The following is an 18,403-nucleotide window of genomic DNA, read 5'->3' as shown; positions in this document are numbered from 1 at the left end:
AGGACCGCTCCGTCATGGAGCTGGAGGACTGGGTATCGGGGGGGTGGGCCCTTCCCTGCCCATCTCCGAGCGATCCCCTTTCCCTCTGTTTGTCCCAGTTTCCATGTTTACAAAAAGGTGGTAACAGCAGTTCTCCAGTGAAAGCAGCGTGTTAATTCACTAAGTAGAATTTATTCCCATGTTGAAAGAGGCATCAGATAATAAAAAGTTATGGTGTTTTCATACACAGAAGAGTTTGGGTGGGATTTTTTTCTTCCTTTGCCCTGTTCCTTCCACACCAGCAAAGGCTGCAGGTGAAAGGGGTCATAAAAATTCACATTTTGAAAGCTTAGTATTTACAGGTCGTTAAAGAAAACACCGGTGTAGCGTTAACTTAGCATTGCTAGGGTGTCTTACTAATTTAACGACTGCAAGATCTCACCCCGCTTCTAGCTGAACCGAGGCCTGGCTGGCAAAGTATTTATAGAACATCCCTATGGAGTGGTTACTTACTATTAATGGCATTAAAGAAAGGGTACGTTTGATTAAATGAGGCAAAATTCTTCTCCCTTCAGCCTTCAGCGCTTCCTGCCATGCCAGGACTACAGGGAAAGCAGGCTAGCTAATATGAATCGATATTATCATTAAAACACATAATTATCTTTATGGGAAATTCCAAAAAATACTTGGAACAGGAGTAGTGCATCCCCTCACACATAGAAGGTGGCTTGTTGAGAGGGTTGTGGAGGGGAAGGGTGGTGTCACCTTGCCGTGGTGGCAGCTGGACGGGCGATGCCTGGGCTCCCAGCGGTGCTTTGCTCTGTCCGCTCTCCCTCAGCCTGCTCCCCATCCTGGCTCTCCCAGCGCCGCGGCTCCCAGGCTGCCCCTTCCTTTCCTGAGCGTAGCCGGGATCGCGGCTCGGGGGGGCTGACCCCGTACGAATGCTGGGAGAGGGAGACAGCTTTTCCCGTGGACCGAGGGGACCTGCTGGGCTCAGGAGCCTGGTTTTATATGGGGGGAGCTGAACCCCAAAGAGACTAAGCGGTGTGCTGAAGGCTACGGAGGGAAGCGCCAGCAGGAGGGATGCGGAGGCGAGTTTCCAGGGGTCCAGGCTCTGGCTGCCATTTACCTCCTCGCCCTTGGGGGAAGGGACATTTCAGGGGTACGGGTGGGGGACGCTGCTGAAGCGCCCGCTGAGCTCCCTGCCATTTGCTGTTAATTTCATATCGCTTTTGTTGTTGGTTTCTGTTGATGCTTTAGGTGAGGTCTGTCACAAATCCTACACGCAGTTCTCCAACCTCTGCCGTCACAAGCGGATGCATGCGGACTGTCGCACCCAGATCAAGTGCAAGGACTGCGGCCAGATGTTCAGCACTACCTCCTCCCTCAACAAGCACCGGCGCTTCTGCGAGGGCAAGAACCATTACAACCCGGGGGGGATTTTTGCCCCTGGCCTCCCCCTAACGCCCACTTCCATGATGGACAAATCCAAGCCCTCTCCCAACCTCAATCACACCAGCCTGGGATTTAATGATTATTTTCCATCCCGCCCGCACCCGGGGGGGCTTCCGTTCTCACCTGCCCCCCCAGCGTTTCCTGCCCTCACTCCAGGATTCCCAGGGATTTTCCCACCATCTCTATACCCCAGGCCCCCCTTGTTACCACCCACGCAACTGCTCAAAAGCCCCCTCAACCACACTCCCGACGCAAAGCTCCCAAGCCCCCTTGGGAACCCAGCGCTTCCTCTGATCTCTGCAGTGAGCAACAGCAACCAGCCCACCTCAGGGGAGGAGAAATGTGAGAGCAGCCTGGAAAACTCCTACCTGGAGAAGCTAAAAGCCAGGAACAGTGACATGTCCGACGGCAGTGACTTTGAGGACGTCAATACAACCACAGGCACAGATCTGGACACCACTACCGGCACCGGCTCTGACCTGGACAGTGACGCAGAGAGTGACAGGGACAAAACGAAAGAAAAGAGCAAACAAATGGAGAGCAAGCCAGATTTTGTCAGCAGCTCTGTGTCTGCAAGCTCCACCAACAACACAAGTGAGATCCCTCTCTTCTATTCTCAGCATTCCTTCTTTCCCCCCCCTGAAGAGCACCTGCTGCCTACCACGGGAGCAGCCAATGACTCCATTAAAGCTATTGCCTCCATTGCAGAGAAGTATTTTGGGCCTGGCTTTATGGGGATGCAGGAGAAAAAGATGGGTTCGCTCCCCTATCATTCCATGTTCCCTTTTCAGTTCCTCCCCAATTTCCCCCATTCACTCTACCCTTTCACGGAGCGGACCCTCAATCACAACTTGCTGGTCAAGGCAGAACCAAAGTCACCCAGGGACCTCCACAAAGTAGGCAGCACCAGCTCGGAGTCACCCTTCGATCTCACCACAAAGCCAAAAGAGATGAAGCCAATCTTGCCGCCACCTAAGGTCCTGCCAGCCCCGTCTTCAGGGGAAGAACAGCCGCTGGACCTGAGCATTGGCAACCGCATCCGAGCCAGTCAGAACGGAGGGAGAGAGCCACGGAAAAACCACATTTATGGGGAGAGGAAGCTAATGGCAAGTGAAGTCTTACCCAAGATTTCCCAGTCTCAACTGCCTCAGCAGCCATCCCTGCACTATGCTAAGCCATCACCCTTTTTCATGGACCCCATATACAGGTATTAACATACCCTGCCTTAAGCATTTCCTCTAACGAGCTAATTTTCTAGCTGACGTGGCAACTGGAGGCAGGTTGGGATGTAGGTTGTTTAAAGAGGGCAGCGACACTCTGCTGCAGTTGGTTGTAATTCTCTGTCCTTTGTCACAGCACGTTGAATTTTCTGGATTGAAAGGGCTGAATAATTGAAAGGGGCACTCATAATCAATATGTATAAAGTACACATCCTTATTTTGATAAAGAAGAAACTTGACCTATTTAAGGACTCTCCCACGAGCCAACGCTAAGATGGCACTTCTGCTGGGGAAATTCCAGAGGTTTGATTCGATAAGAATGCAGAGTTCAGATGCCTCGGAGCCCAGGCTCTCATGGCTTGGGAATGAGTCAGGAGCCCTGGGAGCCTGGAAATGCAGCTCTCCCACTGACTTACTTGATGGCCTTTTGTGAGCCACTTCACCTTTCTACCCATCCCCCCTTTCCACTTCTTCTTTCCAATTCCTTTTCTTAGAGATTTTCAGTTCATAGGAGCTGCTGCGGTGGACCCAGACCTTTGAAACATTTGTAGGTCTGGAGTAACAAGTCGTGTGTCAGTACACGGTGGCGTGTGGTTATCTGGATCTCTCCCAGACATGTTTCTTGCAGGCTTAATATCTCTTAGAAGATAACAAGGGTTTTGTAGTTTCACTTGAAACGGCGGGGTTTTGGGGAAGGCCCAGTGTGTTATGTCATGCCTAGAATAAGCCGGACACGAAAGGCATGTGTAAAGCAGACGGGATGGAGTTAGCTAAACACCAGTTAAACTTCCAGAAGGCATGAGTTCCAAAGAAGATGCAAAGGGAAGACTTAAGTCTTTTGTCATTTTAGAGCTTTGTATAACACCTGCTTGTAAAGGAAGGTTATTTTAAGCTTTATGGTGAGGGCATCAGTAAGTTTGTCTATTCCCCATCCAGGCACTGGCACTACCCTTGTTATTGTCCTGCTGGGGGTGAGAGCTGTTTGTTGCATAGCGAATACCGTTTGCTTGTTTTTAGCAAAGTGTGCGCTTGTTTTTAGCAAATACCGTTTGCTTGTTTTTTAGCAAAGTCTGTGCTTGTTTTTAGCAAAGTCTGTGCTTGTTTTTAGCAAAGTCCATGCTTATTTTTTAGCAAAGTCCGTGCTTGTTTTTAGCAAAGTCTGTGCTTGTTTTCAGCAATGTCCGTGTTTGTTTTTAGCAAAATCCAGTGGAAAGAGGTGTCCTGAACCAGTCTGATGTAGTCGTTAACATGGCAGTTTGTTCTCCCATAGGACAGGATGCTTCATAACACCCATTTCGGTACATGGGTTCGGCCCCAAGGGCTCCTGGGCCCCGTTGCTAATTAAACAGCCGGTTCCTGGCAGCGGGTGGCCTGTGCTTGTGTGAGTGGCGTGAGATGCGAGCGGTGAGATGTGCCGCAGGGTTGTGTGGGGAGCCTAGTGCTAACCCAGCCTGCTGGAAGTTAATGGATGTGCTGCAGAAGCTGGTGTTTCCTTAGCGCTGGAAGGACTCCTAGTCACCACAGAGCGATTATGTCAGCGCCGGGATGGTTCCTTGAGCGTTCAAAGGGCTGCGAACAACAACGGGGTGGCGTGGCCTTCGCCGCCGGCTGGCAAAGTGGGCCAGGAGAACAGCACCTATGTCACTGCCTTGCCGCTATTGTACAGTTGATAACTGTGGGAAAAAATGATGTCAATGTCTAGCCAGGCCAAAGAACTGTCAGCTGAGATGAGGATTAGTGAGCCCTCGTTGCTCGCTATTAAGAAAGCGTCTCTCGCTTTGCCAGCACTCTCGGGGTTGATGCTGTGTTGCTTGCTTGCATGCTTACCATCTGTGATGGAAACGGCTGCATCACAACCCGGGATATGTAATGTATTCTGTCTGCAACCCACCATGGTCATCTCCTCCTGGAAAAATAAGTAATGATGTAAATAGTCCGGCATTTATTTTTGTAAAAAGTACTTCTGGAAAAAAAATAAATAAATGGGAGAGAAAGGCAAAAGCTTCGAGTTAGCTTAGGATCCTGCCACCTCTGGGCATTCTCAGTAGGAATGTTAAAATAACATGGGTTGAAAAAGCCGTTGCCAATTAAAATAGCAGCCTCGGGAAAACCGTAAAGGTCCCGAAGGCAGATGGAAGTGAAGGATGGGGGCATCGTTTGTTGCATTCCATGGGATGCATATAGTTTTAGTAATATATTAAAATAGAAAGTCAGCGGTGGAGTTGCTTGCGAATCAGACTTCTGATGTAATGAGCTAAACAGCAGAGCTTCCAAGTCCCAGCTTAAAAAATATGGAAATATTTTGTTTCTAAACTTCTCTTTATCAGACTCTCTCACATCATTTGGCTCCTTCATTTTTCTCCCAAAGGCCACTTAAATCCTTGACATTTTCTCCTGGTGATATAATTTAATGCAGCCAGACAGCCTGAAATCAATGCAGTTTTTAGCTCAGCCTTGTTAAGGTAACATTCTCAGGCACTGGGCTGAAAAGATCAGCTTAATCCTCTGCTCGCCGCAGAATTCAGCTCTGACGAGGAAGTTTGTACGTTGGTTGTGTTCTCGTTACCCGGCACCGGGAGATGGGAAAGCTGCTTGAAACTCCGTCACTTTGCTGAGGTCTTACGTTTCTGATGCCGGTGGGGCTGCCTGTGGGGCCACCAGGGCCAGGGGACATTCCCTGGGGCACCGGGGCCGGCCACGCCGCGTCACCGAGAGCGATGCTTCGCGGGTCGGGCTGGCGCTGGCGGTGCTGGGCTCTTTCACCGTCTGCCAGCGACTTTTGACGTGTTGTTTTACAGATTGTCGCTTTTCTAAAAACTCGTGCCCGTAAAAACACGCACCTTCCAAGGCGCAGCGATTCTGACTGCATTTCAAACCCAGCTCTACTCTTTTCTTCTACCCAAGAAAAATGAAATGCAGATTAAGTACAGTTCGCTAAATAGCACGCTGCATGACTCTTCTTTTAAACTCTTCGGTAATTTGATCCACACACCAATCAGCTGAAATGCAGCAAAATAATTTGCTCTCATTTATGCTGGACTAATGTAGTTAAAATTACTTACTATTGGATTTCTGCTAGTTTAGCTGAGATGGACTCTATTCCAGTAATTTAAAGATGCAGCTGCATTTATTTGAGTTTTTTCGTAACACTTTTTTTTTCCCACAGAGGACATTTAGGTTTCTCCTTTTGGTGGTTCCATACCACGTTTTCCCTGCAAGTAGAATATTTGGTGAAAGTGAAGCCAATTGTTTTCAAACCCAGGAGCCTAACTATAGATCGTTCCTCCATAGCAAGGTGCTTAAGCATGGGATGTTCGAATGGACCAGAGCGACATCAGAGGAACTCGGGTTCCTAAGTCACTTCAGAAATCTCCCACCAGTTCCTAACTTTTTAAATTGTTGTCCGTATATGCTTGCCAAAGAAACTCAATGCAAATTATATCTCAGCTGCAAGGGAGGAAATAAATATGAAACACCTAGTGATTTCAGCACACTTGGGGCTGCAAAGTCTGGCCCCGTGTTAACTCTTAAGGTAAACTCTTGAAGACAATTTTTTTCCATGCAGTGGCTGCCTGCTGTGGACTCTAGAGCTTCTCCCACTTAAATGCTGCTTTTTCTGTAAATGTAGGTTTTTTCATGATGTTTCACCACAGCAGAGGCTTATAAACCACTACAGCAGAGGCATTAGCTCTCACATAGAAAGATCAAAACAATTTCTTAGTCGTCAGTCTGCTGACGGCTAAAAAAATAGCACCCAAAGGAGGGGATCCAGTGCCTTTAGTGGGGTAACTTGCGGGTCATAATTTGTAGTATCCAGTAGAAGGGGAAGAAGGATGTTTGTGTCAGGAGGAGAACAGCAAGAACTGAAACACCTCGGCAAATGTTTTGGCTCTGTCTTTGCTGCCTGTAGCCCTGTAAGGTATGTAACCCTCTGTGTTGTTGTCCAGCAGGGTGGAGAAGCGGAAGGTGACAGACCCTGTGGGTGCCCTAAAGGAGAAGTACCTGCGACCCTCCCCGCTGCTTTTTCACCCCCAGGTAAAAGCAGTGACGTTCGTATGCGGTGTTGGTTGAATGACAAGAAGTTTGAGGTGGGGCTGGTACGGACAGGTCGCTTGGATCAGACTCTTTCTCACCCAAGAGCCCAACTGGAAGCTCCACTACTTTCTGCCAGTTACTTTCAGATACTTTTAATGTCATACCTGGTTTGAGGATGCTGGTAGTTGTGCCTTGCTGTTTCTTTTGCATTAGCAAAACAGGGGTGAGGTCTGGACAGTGCATATGGTCGCCAAATTCCCCTTGCCCGTGCCAGAGTGCCTACGGAATTTTTCCATTGGGAACACCTGGTGCAGTTACCCGCAGCAGTGCAAAGTGGGGGACCGTCTGGCATCCGAGCAGTAGCATTTTATACCTGTCTGAGGGTCCCTTATGTCATCTAGAAGGTGTGAAATTGCAGGGCAGGGGAGAATGGGGGTTCAGTTCTGCCTGCTCCAAAAGGTGACGGGACACCTGACGGAGAACTTGTGTTCTCCTTCCTGCCCAGCTGCTTTAGGCTCTGTTCCTCTGACAACTCACGGATATTTGCTCCCTCTGCATCTCCTTCAGGTCTGAGTCACTGCAGAGCGATGGGAAATGCTGCAGGACAGCTTTCCCATTTTGCTGGGCTGGGAATGCCAGCCCATCAGCCCACAGAGCAGCCGGACCAGGCTTTTACCCCAGGGCATTTGAAAGGCGCAACTAAGTCCAGTGCAACCAAGACTGTTCATGGGAACCAACCCCAGTTTCCAAAACCCCTTATGAGCAACAGATGAACTCTCCGAGCAGCGATATTACTCTTTGCCCTTAGGATTCCCTGCTCCAGAAGGATCATGCAGCGAGTCCTGCCACACGCTGCCCGACATCCTCTCCCGTGCGATGGTCGCCAGCTATCCTCCATCTCCTGCTGCGAGCGCATGCTGGGAGTGAGCAATGTGGTCCTTATTGTACTCTCCTTTATATTCACATGCATTGTTCTCCTCTGATAATGTTTCCCACCTTAGATAAATAACTTGCAGGTTTGTGAAAGCTGGGTCCTGGTTGCTTTCACAGCTAAACTTAGTTCCCTCATTGTTTCGCATCAGCCTCAGAGTTTGGTTAATAACTTCCCCTGATTTTTCCTTCATACAGGCTGGATAATGTGACAGGCTGGCCAGGAACATCCTGTGTTTGTGTGAGTTAGAATAGTAGGGATATCTGCCTGTAAAGAATCTGATAGCAGGGAGGAGCTAGTGTGGCAAAGCAACCCAACAAGATGATGAGAAACGTACAGACCCCGAGTAGGAGCAAGCATTGGGTGGAAGCTTATTAACATTGTTCCTGAAATCCTGACCACGTCCTCTTCCCATGGCAATGAAAAGATGTGGAAGGTCTGGTTATCTCTAATAGCTTATCACACAGAATAGCCTAAAATTTACAATCACTCAAGCCCGAAACTTCCTGGTAACTGTTTTTTAATAAAGCGGGTCGCTGTGTAAAGATCACTTGGTCTAGCGAGTTGCTGTTCCCGTGCTATGAAATCGGTCAGGTATTTCAAATACGGTGAACGAAGACGGGTCATTTGTTCAGGAGCATGTGAGACTTGTACTACCAGATGCCCAGCTGTTATTGTGGATCTTTTCCTAAGAAATCGTATTTTCAGGGCCTCCTGCTTCTGCCGTCCTCATTTGGACCAGCGTTCACATGCCGGCTCAGCCAGAGGCATGCTCCACGTGTGTTTCTTTCACACTAAACACAAGTCTGGTCTCAGCCTTTTCTTCTGTGAACAGTTCTGCGGCTCTCCTGAGGGCCCTGGGTGGGATGTGATGAAGCCAAAAGATGTGATATGACTGAGCATTCGGAAGATGCTTTCTCTCACAAACTTAATTGCAGGCAACTTTTATTTCTGAGCCAGTCGTCAACAGTAGTTTCTCTGCTCTGATGGGAGTTATTCCTATATCATCTATTTTAAATGAAACTCTGGACAACATTAACAAATGGTGTAACTTTTTGATAACTCAATGGAAAACCTTTTCTCACCTGTTAAGTTTCTTTTCTTCTCCCCTTCTTTTTTATTATAACCAGGCAGTTGTTCCCTAAATAGCAAAGTGCCTTTACCACTATGGCCGGTGTTTAGAATTTTAAAATAAGCCTACGGCTATCAAGCCAGCAAACATCTCTGACTAAGTGCCTAAAGAACAGGGCACAACAAAAGATATCTCCAGGTACTCCAGCAAAGGGCTGAGTGGCATAGCTCTGAAAGATCCGGATAGCATTTTAACATGATGGTTTTGTTACATGACTGGCAGCTGGGGCAGAGCTTTTGCTGTAAATGATCAAGTAACCTTTTCAAGTGGCTGGCGCTAAGTATTACTTACTATTTATCATGGGCTGGGAGCCTCCAACTAAGGGGCTGTGGATCTATTATTGGGAAATGGGTTTTACTACTCCTCTTTTTTACAGCTTATGAATGGTTGTCAGCCTTCCACAATGTATTCTTTGGTGATTAAGACAACTTTTTTTTATAGTCATACATTTTAAACAATATCTTGGCTCTCTTCCCCCCCGCCCCCGAGCCCAGTTTAATAAAGTGTAAACGTGCAAAAGGTCAGCCCTTCCTGTACAATAGAGCATCTAGTTTTGATATATGGCTTCCTACCGCCTTCCGCTCGCTCGCTGTCGCCCCAGCGCTCGGGCTGCCTCTCCATTCAGGCTCCCACTCCCCCCAATGCTCCCTTCGTTCCCGATGATGTCATCTGCAGCGAGGAGGCAGCTTTATTGCTGCCTTGTTTGTTTTATCCGTGTTTTCTGCTTGGTATCTTAAAAGTGCTCTCAAGAGTGCATAAAATTGAATGTTGGAGATGTCAGCGTAGTCCTCGAAGTTGCATTTCTCTCTTGGATTTGGATTTCCTGCTTTGCTCTAATGAAAGTAAAAGTGGTTTTCTTTAGGTAGGATTTTTATGCTTTTTTTTTTTTTTTCTTTCCCCTTCCCCTGTATCTCCAGGTTTTTCCCTTTGTCCCTCTTTCTGGTGTGGCATTTAATCCAGTGTTTATGTGAGAACATGGCCATTGCAGTCTCGTGCAAACCAAAGCCGATAAAGGCACCCAGAAAGGTTTTGTTCAGTGCCTGCCGCCCCCCGCCCGCTCAGCGTGGAGCTTGTGGTCCTCCTGACCGTAACTCATCCAGCCACAGCTGACACAGAGCATTTTGGCTGGAATTCCCTTTCGCTCCAGGAAGCCCAGCCATCTCCCACCCATCCTTCCATCACCTTTACTGGCTTCTGAACCTTTCTTCCATATAATTAAAATGTTGGCCTCTTCACCCAGCAAACTCTCTGTGCACCCCTTCCATCCTGCATCTGAGCTTAACTCCTCCTCTTCCCCAGCTGCTCCCTCCTTACCCCTCCAGCCTCTCCTCTGTCCCAGCTCCCTGATCCACAGTCACGCATCCCCCCTGGGCTCCCTCCCACTCCAGCCAGGATTCTTCTGCCCCAAACTTCCCTGCCTTCTCCAAGCAGGACTGGGCTGCCTGCCCTGCCCGCAGCTTCATGTCCCGTCCCTCCGTGCCTGTGCCAAGGTAGTGGGTGCCAGAGGAGAGCCCAAACCTCCTCGTGATCCAGGACTTTTGTTCTTTGTTTGAGAGGGGGGGTTTGGGCGGTGAGTTTTACATCCAGCAGTTGACCACGGTGCCTGATTTCAGTGTCATCCCTGGGAAAAGGGAAGCCAGTATTCTGAGATAATTTTTAATCTGGAATGCTGAAAGTAAGCCCGTGCACATTGCAGGAGGTGAACAAGTGCCCCGTTTCTGAGCTATGATGCTTCCTGCACGGCTTTGCCAGTTGTATCTTTTATGGTTTCTCTGAGCCTGACACGCTATTTCTGTCTTTCCCGGCTGGATTTGGTGGCTCCATTTCACACGGAGCAGCTAGCTTCTGACAGTAAGTGCAAACATCAGCAACGGGCTTTGACCAACACACCAGGGGTAAAAGACATGTTTTTATGCATCAGATACTGTTCTTCCTGTGGATTTTTATGACGTGAGATCTTGCCTTGTACTTGTAGATGTCAGCCATAGAAACAATGACAGAGAAACTGGAGAGTTTTGCAGCCATGAAGGCAGACAGCGGCGCTTCCCTGCAGCCCCTTCCACATCACCCCTTCAACTTCCGATCTCCGCCGCCCACGCTGTCCGACCCCATCCTGCGCAAGGGCAAGGAGCGTTACACCTGCAGGTAAGGGCCTGTGCACCCCCGGCTGTACCCCCGGCTCTCCCCTTGTTGCAGCAGCCCTGGGAGGATGCCACCACAGCCGGGATGCTGCACCAGGCACCGGCATGCAACATCTCTATGTCTCGGCAAGGGTGGGAGTTAAAACAAGAAGCGGCAGAATTAGAACAGAGCTTTCTGATGACTAATTCGCTCTGAAATAGCTTGTTTTGTCTGGTAGAAAAATCAGCATCTTCTATTTTCTTTGTAATTTTGAATAACCTTGAGAGCAGATCTGGAGATTCTCAAGCAAACAGAATTTGCCAAGCCAAGTCTCCTGTGCGTGGTAGCAAACGCCCCGGTTCTCAGTGCGAGTGCAACCTCAGCTGTGTCCAGTCCCAGCTATGCAAAATAATGGAATTTAAAAACCAGCATACAGTAAACAGCTTTTTCAAACACAACTGTATCCACATCGATACTTACATATCCACTGCAGCTCTAAGAGCTCGTGTTGGAGCAGATCACTGGGGAATAAAAACCTTTATCTGCTTGCACAGTTACCTGCAGCTGCTAGAGGTGGCTCCCACTGCATTTTTCTTGGGTGCAGTAAGGGGGTACGTATTTTGTTTGATGGATCTCTTATGTTCAATTTGCCACAAAAGCTGTGGATTCAAATTCATTGGATAGTTAGAAATTTGAGGTTTCTACCTGCAATAGGAACTAAGCACGTTTAGATATGCACTCACAAGGTAACATTTGGATTTTTATTATTGATGAACGCCCACCTTAACCGTTCATCTTCAGGACATCTGAAGGTGCTGAATGTCTCTGAAATTAAGAAAGTCTGCTCATGCATTCCTTCTGTAACAGTAAGCATCAGCTTTTAGAGTCACAGACTGTAACCCTTCATCCTTAATATTTTATTTCCCGATTATTATTATTATTTATAGCTCCCTTCCTTTTGAGTTTACTGTGAATCAGATTTATTGTGGAATGCAGTTCATTCTCTTTATTTCATTTCATATTGCTGCATTTCCTTATTCTAAGCAGGCAGTCAGACTCGCAGCAGCATACCCCAGTAACAGAAACACAGTGCTGCAGCGTTTAACTAGAAGAAAATTCTGTGAATTCCGGGAAGGACGATCAGGATTATGTATGCTAAGCTACTAAACAGGGCTGTGAAGGAGATCCATAAAAATCTCAAGCGACAAACAATATGAAATGGCAGTGACTAAAGAATCTTGGTCATGGTGGTACGGAGTGCAGTGCCTGGGTGGCAGGTGCAGACAAGCAGGAGGTTCTGTCGCACGACACACAGTTCAGTGGAGGAACTCATGGCCATAGGAGGCTGTGGATGTCCAACGCGTATGTGCGTTCAAAAAGCTTTTAGGAAAATAGATGGAAGAAACTCAGCAAAAGGGTATCATTGAGAACGGGTCTCTTCAACCATAGGCTCAGGAGGATCTTCAACTTCAGATGGAAGCTGGGAGAGTATCCTGGGGATGGGTTGCTGTGCTCCGATGCACTGGCCCAGGCCTCCAAGACGAGCTGCTCTGTCAGCCAGCATTTGGCTCTGGCTGTTCCAATGGGATTTTTTCTTTTTTCCTGCCCTTCCCAGTGATGCAGCATGGTCAACTGTTGTGCTGTGTCTGGGATGGGGATGGGTTGCACCAGTTCTCTCACCACTGAGAATCCTGTTGTTCTGGGGTGGGTGTTGCTCTGTTAGTTGTCACCTCCCCATCTTCCTCCCCCAGTACATCGGTGCTGAGAGTCTCTAGGGAATAAAGGGATTTTCAGGGATTTCCCAGTGTTGGGAGCGGTATGACATGCGCGAGGTCGATGGTAGCTGCTGATAGAGTGTTTGTAAGTGACCTGGTGTGGCAGGCCTTTCATGCACTGATGGTGACTTTGCCTTTCACTCTCTAGGTACTGTGGTAAGATCTTCCCGCGCTCAGCAAACCTGACAAGGCATCTGCGGACACACACTGGAGAACAGCCCTACAGGTGATGTTGCCCCCCAGACAAAACCCCTTTCCCAACACACTCCTCATTCACCACTCTGTTATTTTTTCTGCTTTCTATAAACCTGTGCCAACATAATACCGTGGCCCCATAGCATTACATATAGTGATTCATAGGATTGTATATTATGTGTACCAGCCAAAAATAATCAGGCTTGGCAGCTTGAAGATAGACACTTAACTTATATTTAGATGTATGCTGGCAAATGAGTGGTCTGATTTGCAGTGTTGTTTAACACTCACATTAACCATTCATCTCAAGGACAGCTGGAGGTGCTGAATGTCTCTGAAAATCGGGCTGTTTTGAAGGGCTTGCCAGTAAGTTAACTGCCGGCTCTAGGTAGATTTTAATTCTGTTTTTTTTTTCCTAATGCATATCAGAGGTGCCTGGAGTGGTGGATCAAAATGTGAAAGAGAAGCCCTGTAGTGTTGTCTGCTTTTAAAATCCCAGTTTGGAGTTTCCACCTATAATTGGTAAAGTTTAAAAAGAGTGCTGAGAGCGGGGAGAGCCGCGTGCTGTTTCACACGTTCAATGGGTGTTTAAGGGAGAAGGCTGAACGACTGTTTCTGCCAGTTTGTGGGGCAAGGTGATGTGATTTTTATGCTTGAGTTTGCGTGGTGTCTATGCAAAAGGGTGCTTTGCAAAACTGCAAAAAAACCCCTCCATCCCGGGCCAGCACCCTGCGGGCGGGCATGATGCTCCAGCCTGGGCACACGCAGGTTCTGCTTCTCATAAAGGGGCTCCTGTTTAAGTGAGTGTTTTAAATTTGACTCAAACTCACAAGAAGGTACATGCAAGCGTGTATGTGTGTGTAGGTATATAAAGGAATATTTCTCATGGAAGACAGAGTTGGATTTTTTTCCCCCAGTGTTTTCTCCTGGTGTTTTGCAGTCCGTTTCAAAAAACTTTGGCAAAAAAAGCATGCTTCGATTGTTTTCTTGTTAGAATAGGTACCTATATGAGCAAAACGGAATGAGTGATGACTTGAGAGCTCGCTGAAAATCAAGCACTGTGTTTTCCATAACGTGAGTAAGTGTTTTGCGCATTGTCAAACAATAGTAACAATTCAGTTAGTTTCATTTTTGGTAGCTGATACTATGGTATTTCCATACACAGTCATAAGTTCACAACAAAGCTAATGTAATAGTTATTATATAAAGAGAAACACAAACAAATTTATGAGCAGCAAAAGGCCATGTGGTCAAATACATCAAATTTTTATGCTTAGTTTAACTTAAGAAGCTACTCTCTCGCACATTGTAATCGCTGGTGCATACAGAGTCAAATTTTTTTTCCATACAGAGGCATGCAGAATTTTGAGTGTAGACATTAGGTATATTAAAAATAAAAAAAACCCCAACTCTCCAAAGCAGACATATATTTTGGAACCATTCCCCGTTCTGATTTTTTCAGTTGCATTACTTGATACGCCTTGAATGAATAGTGTGTACTCACTATACACCCCTGTCTGACTAAAATGCTTGCTCCCGATTATTCAGAGATTGTTAGTTCAATTTTCTTCCAAAAAAGGAGACTTGCAACTTAACAAAGGTTAGGAAAATAAAGATTTATTTGATCTGGTCTTCTCCCATAAAATGGCCTGTGTGGGTTTTTTTGTAACAGGGTTTTGACTTCTGGACAATGTTGCATTATAATAGCACTCCTGAGAGTTAGTGCTGCGTTTACAGAAGAGCTTAATTATCGTTTACAGAAGAGCTTAATTATCATTGCTTTTCTTTTGCTCTCAGAGAACTGAGATTTCCAACTTTTGCAGCAGTAATTGTTTGGAAAGCTTGGGTCTTTTTTAAGTGCCGACTTTTTGCAGGTAAAAGGAGGTGGCTGACTTCTCAGTGTTTAACTGATGCCTTTCTCATAACTTTTCATTGGTTAACTGTTTTTTCTTTTGACTCTGTCAGTGTTATATAGTAATCCAAATATGACTTAACGTGTTCTTAAAGCTAAAATAAACTGACCAAATGTCCAAGTGTAGACCAGGGAATGGGCAGGCCAGAAAATCAGGTGTTTTGGTTGTGATTCCTGCTTGTCATTGATATGTGGTGTGTTTTTTACCAAGTCACTTAAACTTCCTAGGTGCCTATTTACTGCTGTATAAAGGAGGAATTAATAGCACATGAGCAATAAGGAGGCAAAATAATTCTTTTTGTAAAGGGAAAGTGCTACGTGAAGAGTAAGAAATACCTGTGATGCCCTTCACTTCCTAAAAATCAACCGATTCCTGAAAAGACTCAGACAATATGCCCTAGGGTGAAATTCGGCATGCTTCTTTTCATTCCTTTTTCCCACACTACATCCAAAATTCCGTAGTATGTATTTCAAAACCCAGTGGTACAAAGGACTATCGACCTTAACTGTTTCTTTCAGAGAAATGCAAAAGAAACATTGGGCTTGTAAAACCACATCAGGCTTACCTGGAAACTCAGGTCATAAACCCCAGGGCTTTGCTGTCGGTCTGAGCTTACCGGGCAAAGGCCAGAAGGGGCAGATTTTGGGGAAGCTCCTTGTGACCCAAAGGGTGCATCGTTGTGGTGGGTTTGCTTCTTAGTTTTGATTTCACTCCCTGGAATCACAGAATCACATAAGCTGCATCAAACCTGGACTGAGGACAACTAAAAGCTGCTTGATTCAGCAAGACTTTATTTTCTTCTCTTAAATGTCTGTTCCCTCCAGGATGCCTTCTAATTGATTCTTGAATTACACCCAGTCCTGAAGCACTGCCTGTAAGGCTGTGATTCCTCCTATAAAGATGTGCTTCCTGACGTCTGTTTTGAATTTGTTTTTCTTTAATTTCCTTGTAGGCCCCCATGTCCTGTTACCTGCATTAAGTTGAAACTAACAACTAAAGCTGATGTCTACCAGGTCATTTAAGATTGCATATAGCTCACTAAGTACCTCTTCTCTCTCGTTTTCTCTTTTTAAAAATGTAGCCTGAATTCATCCCTGGCATAAATGTGCTTGAGGTTAAGGAGTTACTCAGAAGGAGATTAGCTGTCCATGTGGTTTGTGCTTTGTTCCTGCAATTTGGTCTTTACAGCTCACATTGATCATCAAATAAGGGTAAAATTTTGCAAGTGCTGTTATGCTGTTGGAACTCTACAAAGCCTGTTATCAAATGCCTGACTGTCGCACGTGGAGTGTTCCCAAACCGTGTAGTCACACAGTGATTAGCTACGTGACTCGTTCTTACGTTACTGGGTCTTGCCGCCTGTTTTTCCCCGCTGGTGGTGTTATCCCAGGTACCCGCGCTCCTCGGGGCCCGAGGGATGCTGGCCCTTCCTCAGCTTTGGCTCCTTCTTCCCTTTTGTTCACTCCTACTTTCTGTTTTTTTAGCCCATTGGTGTGTTACTTTAAACTGATAAGGAAAAAAACTTTACTAGCATTTTGTCAGCCTGTTTACAAAGCAAATACCGCTGCTTTTGAATTTTATTCTTCTCCTGCCTCTGCGTTCACCCCTTCCCTGAATTGAAGCTGGTTCCTCTGTCTGGGTCATTTATTTAGATTAAAACCAGCAGAGATCCAAATACCGACCCCTCTGGGACCACAAATAATACAGTACGTCTCCCTCATCCCTTTGCTTTCAGACATTAGCTATTGCTCCTTTCCAATGCCCCTCTGTTTTCTATTTTTTTAACAAGCTCTTTATCCTTTCTCCGTACCCTACCCTGCATCCACATAGCTCATCGTTAGAGCAAGGACCTGTCAGGGGAAACTTTTCAAAGACTTCCTGAACATCTAAATAAATGGACATACCGGAGGCCCAATCGTTCTTGCCTTGCGCAGGCGAGCGCTGCCTTTGAAGTCCCTGGGGCTGCTGGTGTGAGTAATGCAGGAGCCCCGGCGCGGGGCACCGCAGGCACGGCGGCATGGCATGGCACAGCATGGCACAGCAGAGCCTGGTGCTGCCAGGCATTAGGCAAACACCAGCAACGCAGCAGTGCCCAGCTGGGAAGGGCACGGAGCATGGGGACAGGCAGGGAGCAAAGCCCTTGGGCATCAGCAGGGGCGAGGAGGGGGCGGCTGATCCAGCACCGGCAGAACTGGGCTGGGCAAAACTGCGTGTGGAAATCCCGTGGGGTAACAGGGGTTCTGGCTGGTTTGGACACCGCAGTTTTCTGAAGCGCTGAACAGTAGGAGCTGCCGAAGCCTGGCAGCTCCTGAGAGCAAATCCTGCAGTGGCTAACGGAGAGGAGGAGAGCAAGAGCTGGAAATCTGTGCGTGATCAACCCTCTGTGTATAAACCGTGCTTGTTCTTGCTGGTGTTCAAATAATGCCTTGCTTTCCTTAAACAAGTTTTTTTTGAGAAACCTTGGGTTTTGGTTTCAAGGTTTTTGAGAAAATGAAAAACTTTTGAAGTCTGAGAAAACTGTGGCTTAAAAAGAGATTTTACTTTCTTCCTAGGTTAATGATAATAAAGGTTCATTATTTGAAAGCTCTTTATCCTTTTTGGTGATTTAACGGTAGGAAATTTGGAGGTGGACATGGAATCCATAAACATTCAGCGAGAGAGAGTGTTTCATAAATGTATCTCTGCTATTTCCAAAAATAATATCAATTTCTTTTTAGAGACCAAATAAAAATCACAGCTGTGGCACATCTGGAAATTATGTGTGTGTTTCACAGCATAGATTTTTTTACACTCGCACCTCCTTCCCGCATTTGAACCTGTTGTGTTTGTAGGGTGTCCGTAGGGTCAAGGCAAATCCCGTCTCATACTGGAGGGATGGAGCAGAAGGTGGGGAAGGGCTGGGTGCCCTCCTCGTGTAGGGAACTAACGCCGTTCCCAAAATGTGCCCATGTGCATCGCCAGCTTCTTGCCTGATCAAATAGTGGCTCAGCCCAGCGGGGAAAATTTTGCTCTCGGTTCGAGGAGCGCAGAGCAGTTCTGCTAAAGCAAGCGGGTTTGTTCTGGAATTACGAGGGCTTTAAGGACAGGTTTTATTTGGTGCCGTAAGTGTCCAGGATTTGCAGAGGTCTGTAGCGGGGAAGGGATTCTACTTCTCATGGGGTTTGGAAGTAGAGCCATGAGGAGAGCAGCTTTGTTGAGCTACAAATGACGTATTTCAAGGGAGAGCTAATGAGGGGTTCAGGCGGATTCCAAGAGGAATTAGGTTTTCTGTAGCGTTAGCGCTGGAACTCTCCACCGCGGCTCAAAGCTGCCCTCTTCAGTACATGGCCTGCCTTCCTGCTCTGCTGGGGGGGGCACTTCACCAAGCACCACGGTTTAGCAAAGCCTTGTTGTTATTTGGAGGGAGTCTGGATCCAGAGAGGGGGGTGGCAACTCGGAACAAGCTTCCAACGCATCTACCACGGGTCCTGCAGAGGTTCGTTTCAAAGAGGAAACATTTCTTTACTCAGCCAGTTTCCCTAAACATTCTGGCTTGGCTTCTTAGATTCCGCATTTTTTTCATCGTAAACCAGATATTTACTCCATAGGAGTAAATCTTACCCTGTTTGGAAACTCCAGTGTATTTCTTGGGAGCTATTGTACTATCA

The 18,403-nt window shown here is 46.9% G+C and overlaps 1 protein-coding gene across 1 annotated transcript in view; it reads left to right on the top strand.

The window, feature by feature from the left end:
- Nucleotides 1-18,403, top strand: part of PRDM16 (PR/SET domain 16) — a 346,351-nt gene that overhangs the window by 316,752 nt on the left and 11,196 nt on the right. Inside the window, exons 9-12 of the mRNA XM_055705566.1 lie at nt 1,240-2,641; nt 6,605-6,689; nt 10,728-10,897; nt 12,797-12,874. Of these exons, the coding sequence (XP_055561541.1) occupies nt 1,240-2,641; nt 6,605-6,689; nt 10,728-10,897; nt 12,797-12,874 (1,735 nt within the window). The remainder of the gene's footprint in view (nt 1-1,239; nt 2,642-6,604; nt 6,690-10,727; nt 10,898-12,796; nt 12,875-18,403) is intronic.

The sequence above is a fragment of the Falco cherrug genome, chromosome 3, assembly GCF_023634085.1.
Source record: "Falco cherrug isolate bFalChe1 chromosome 3, bFalChe1.pri, whole genome shotgun sequence".
Classification (NCBI taxonomy): domain Eukaryota; kingdom Metazoa; phylum Chordata; class Aves; order Falconiformes; family Falconidae; genus Falco; species Falco cherrug.
This window is presented reverse-complemented; position numbering and strand designations above follow the sequence as displayed.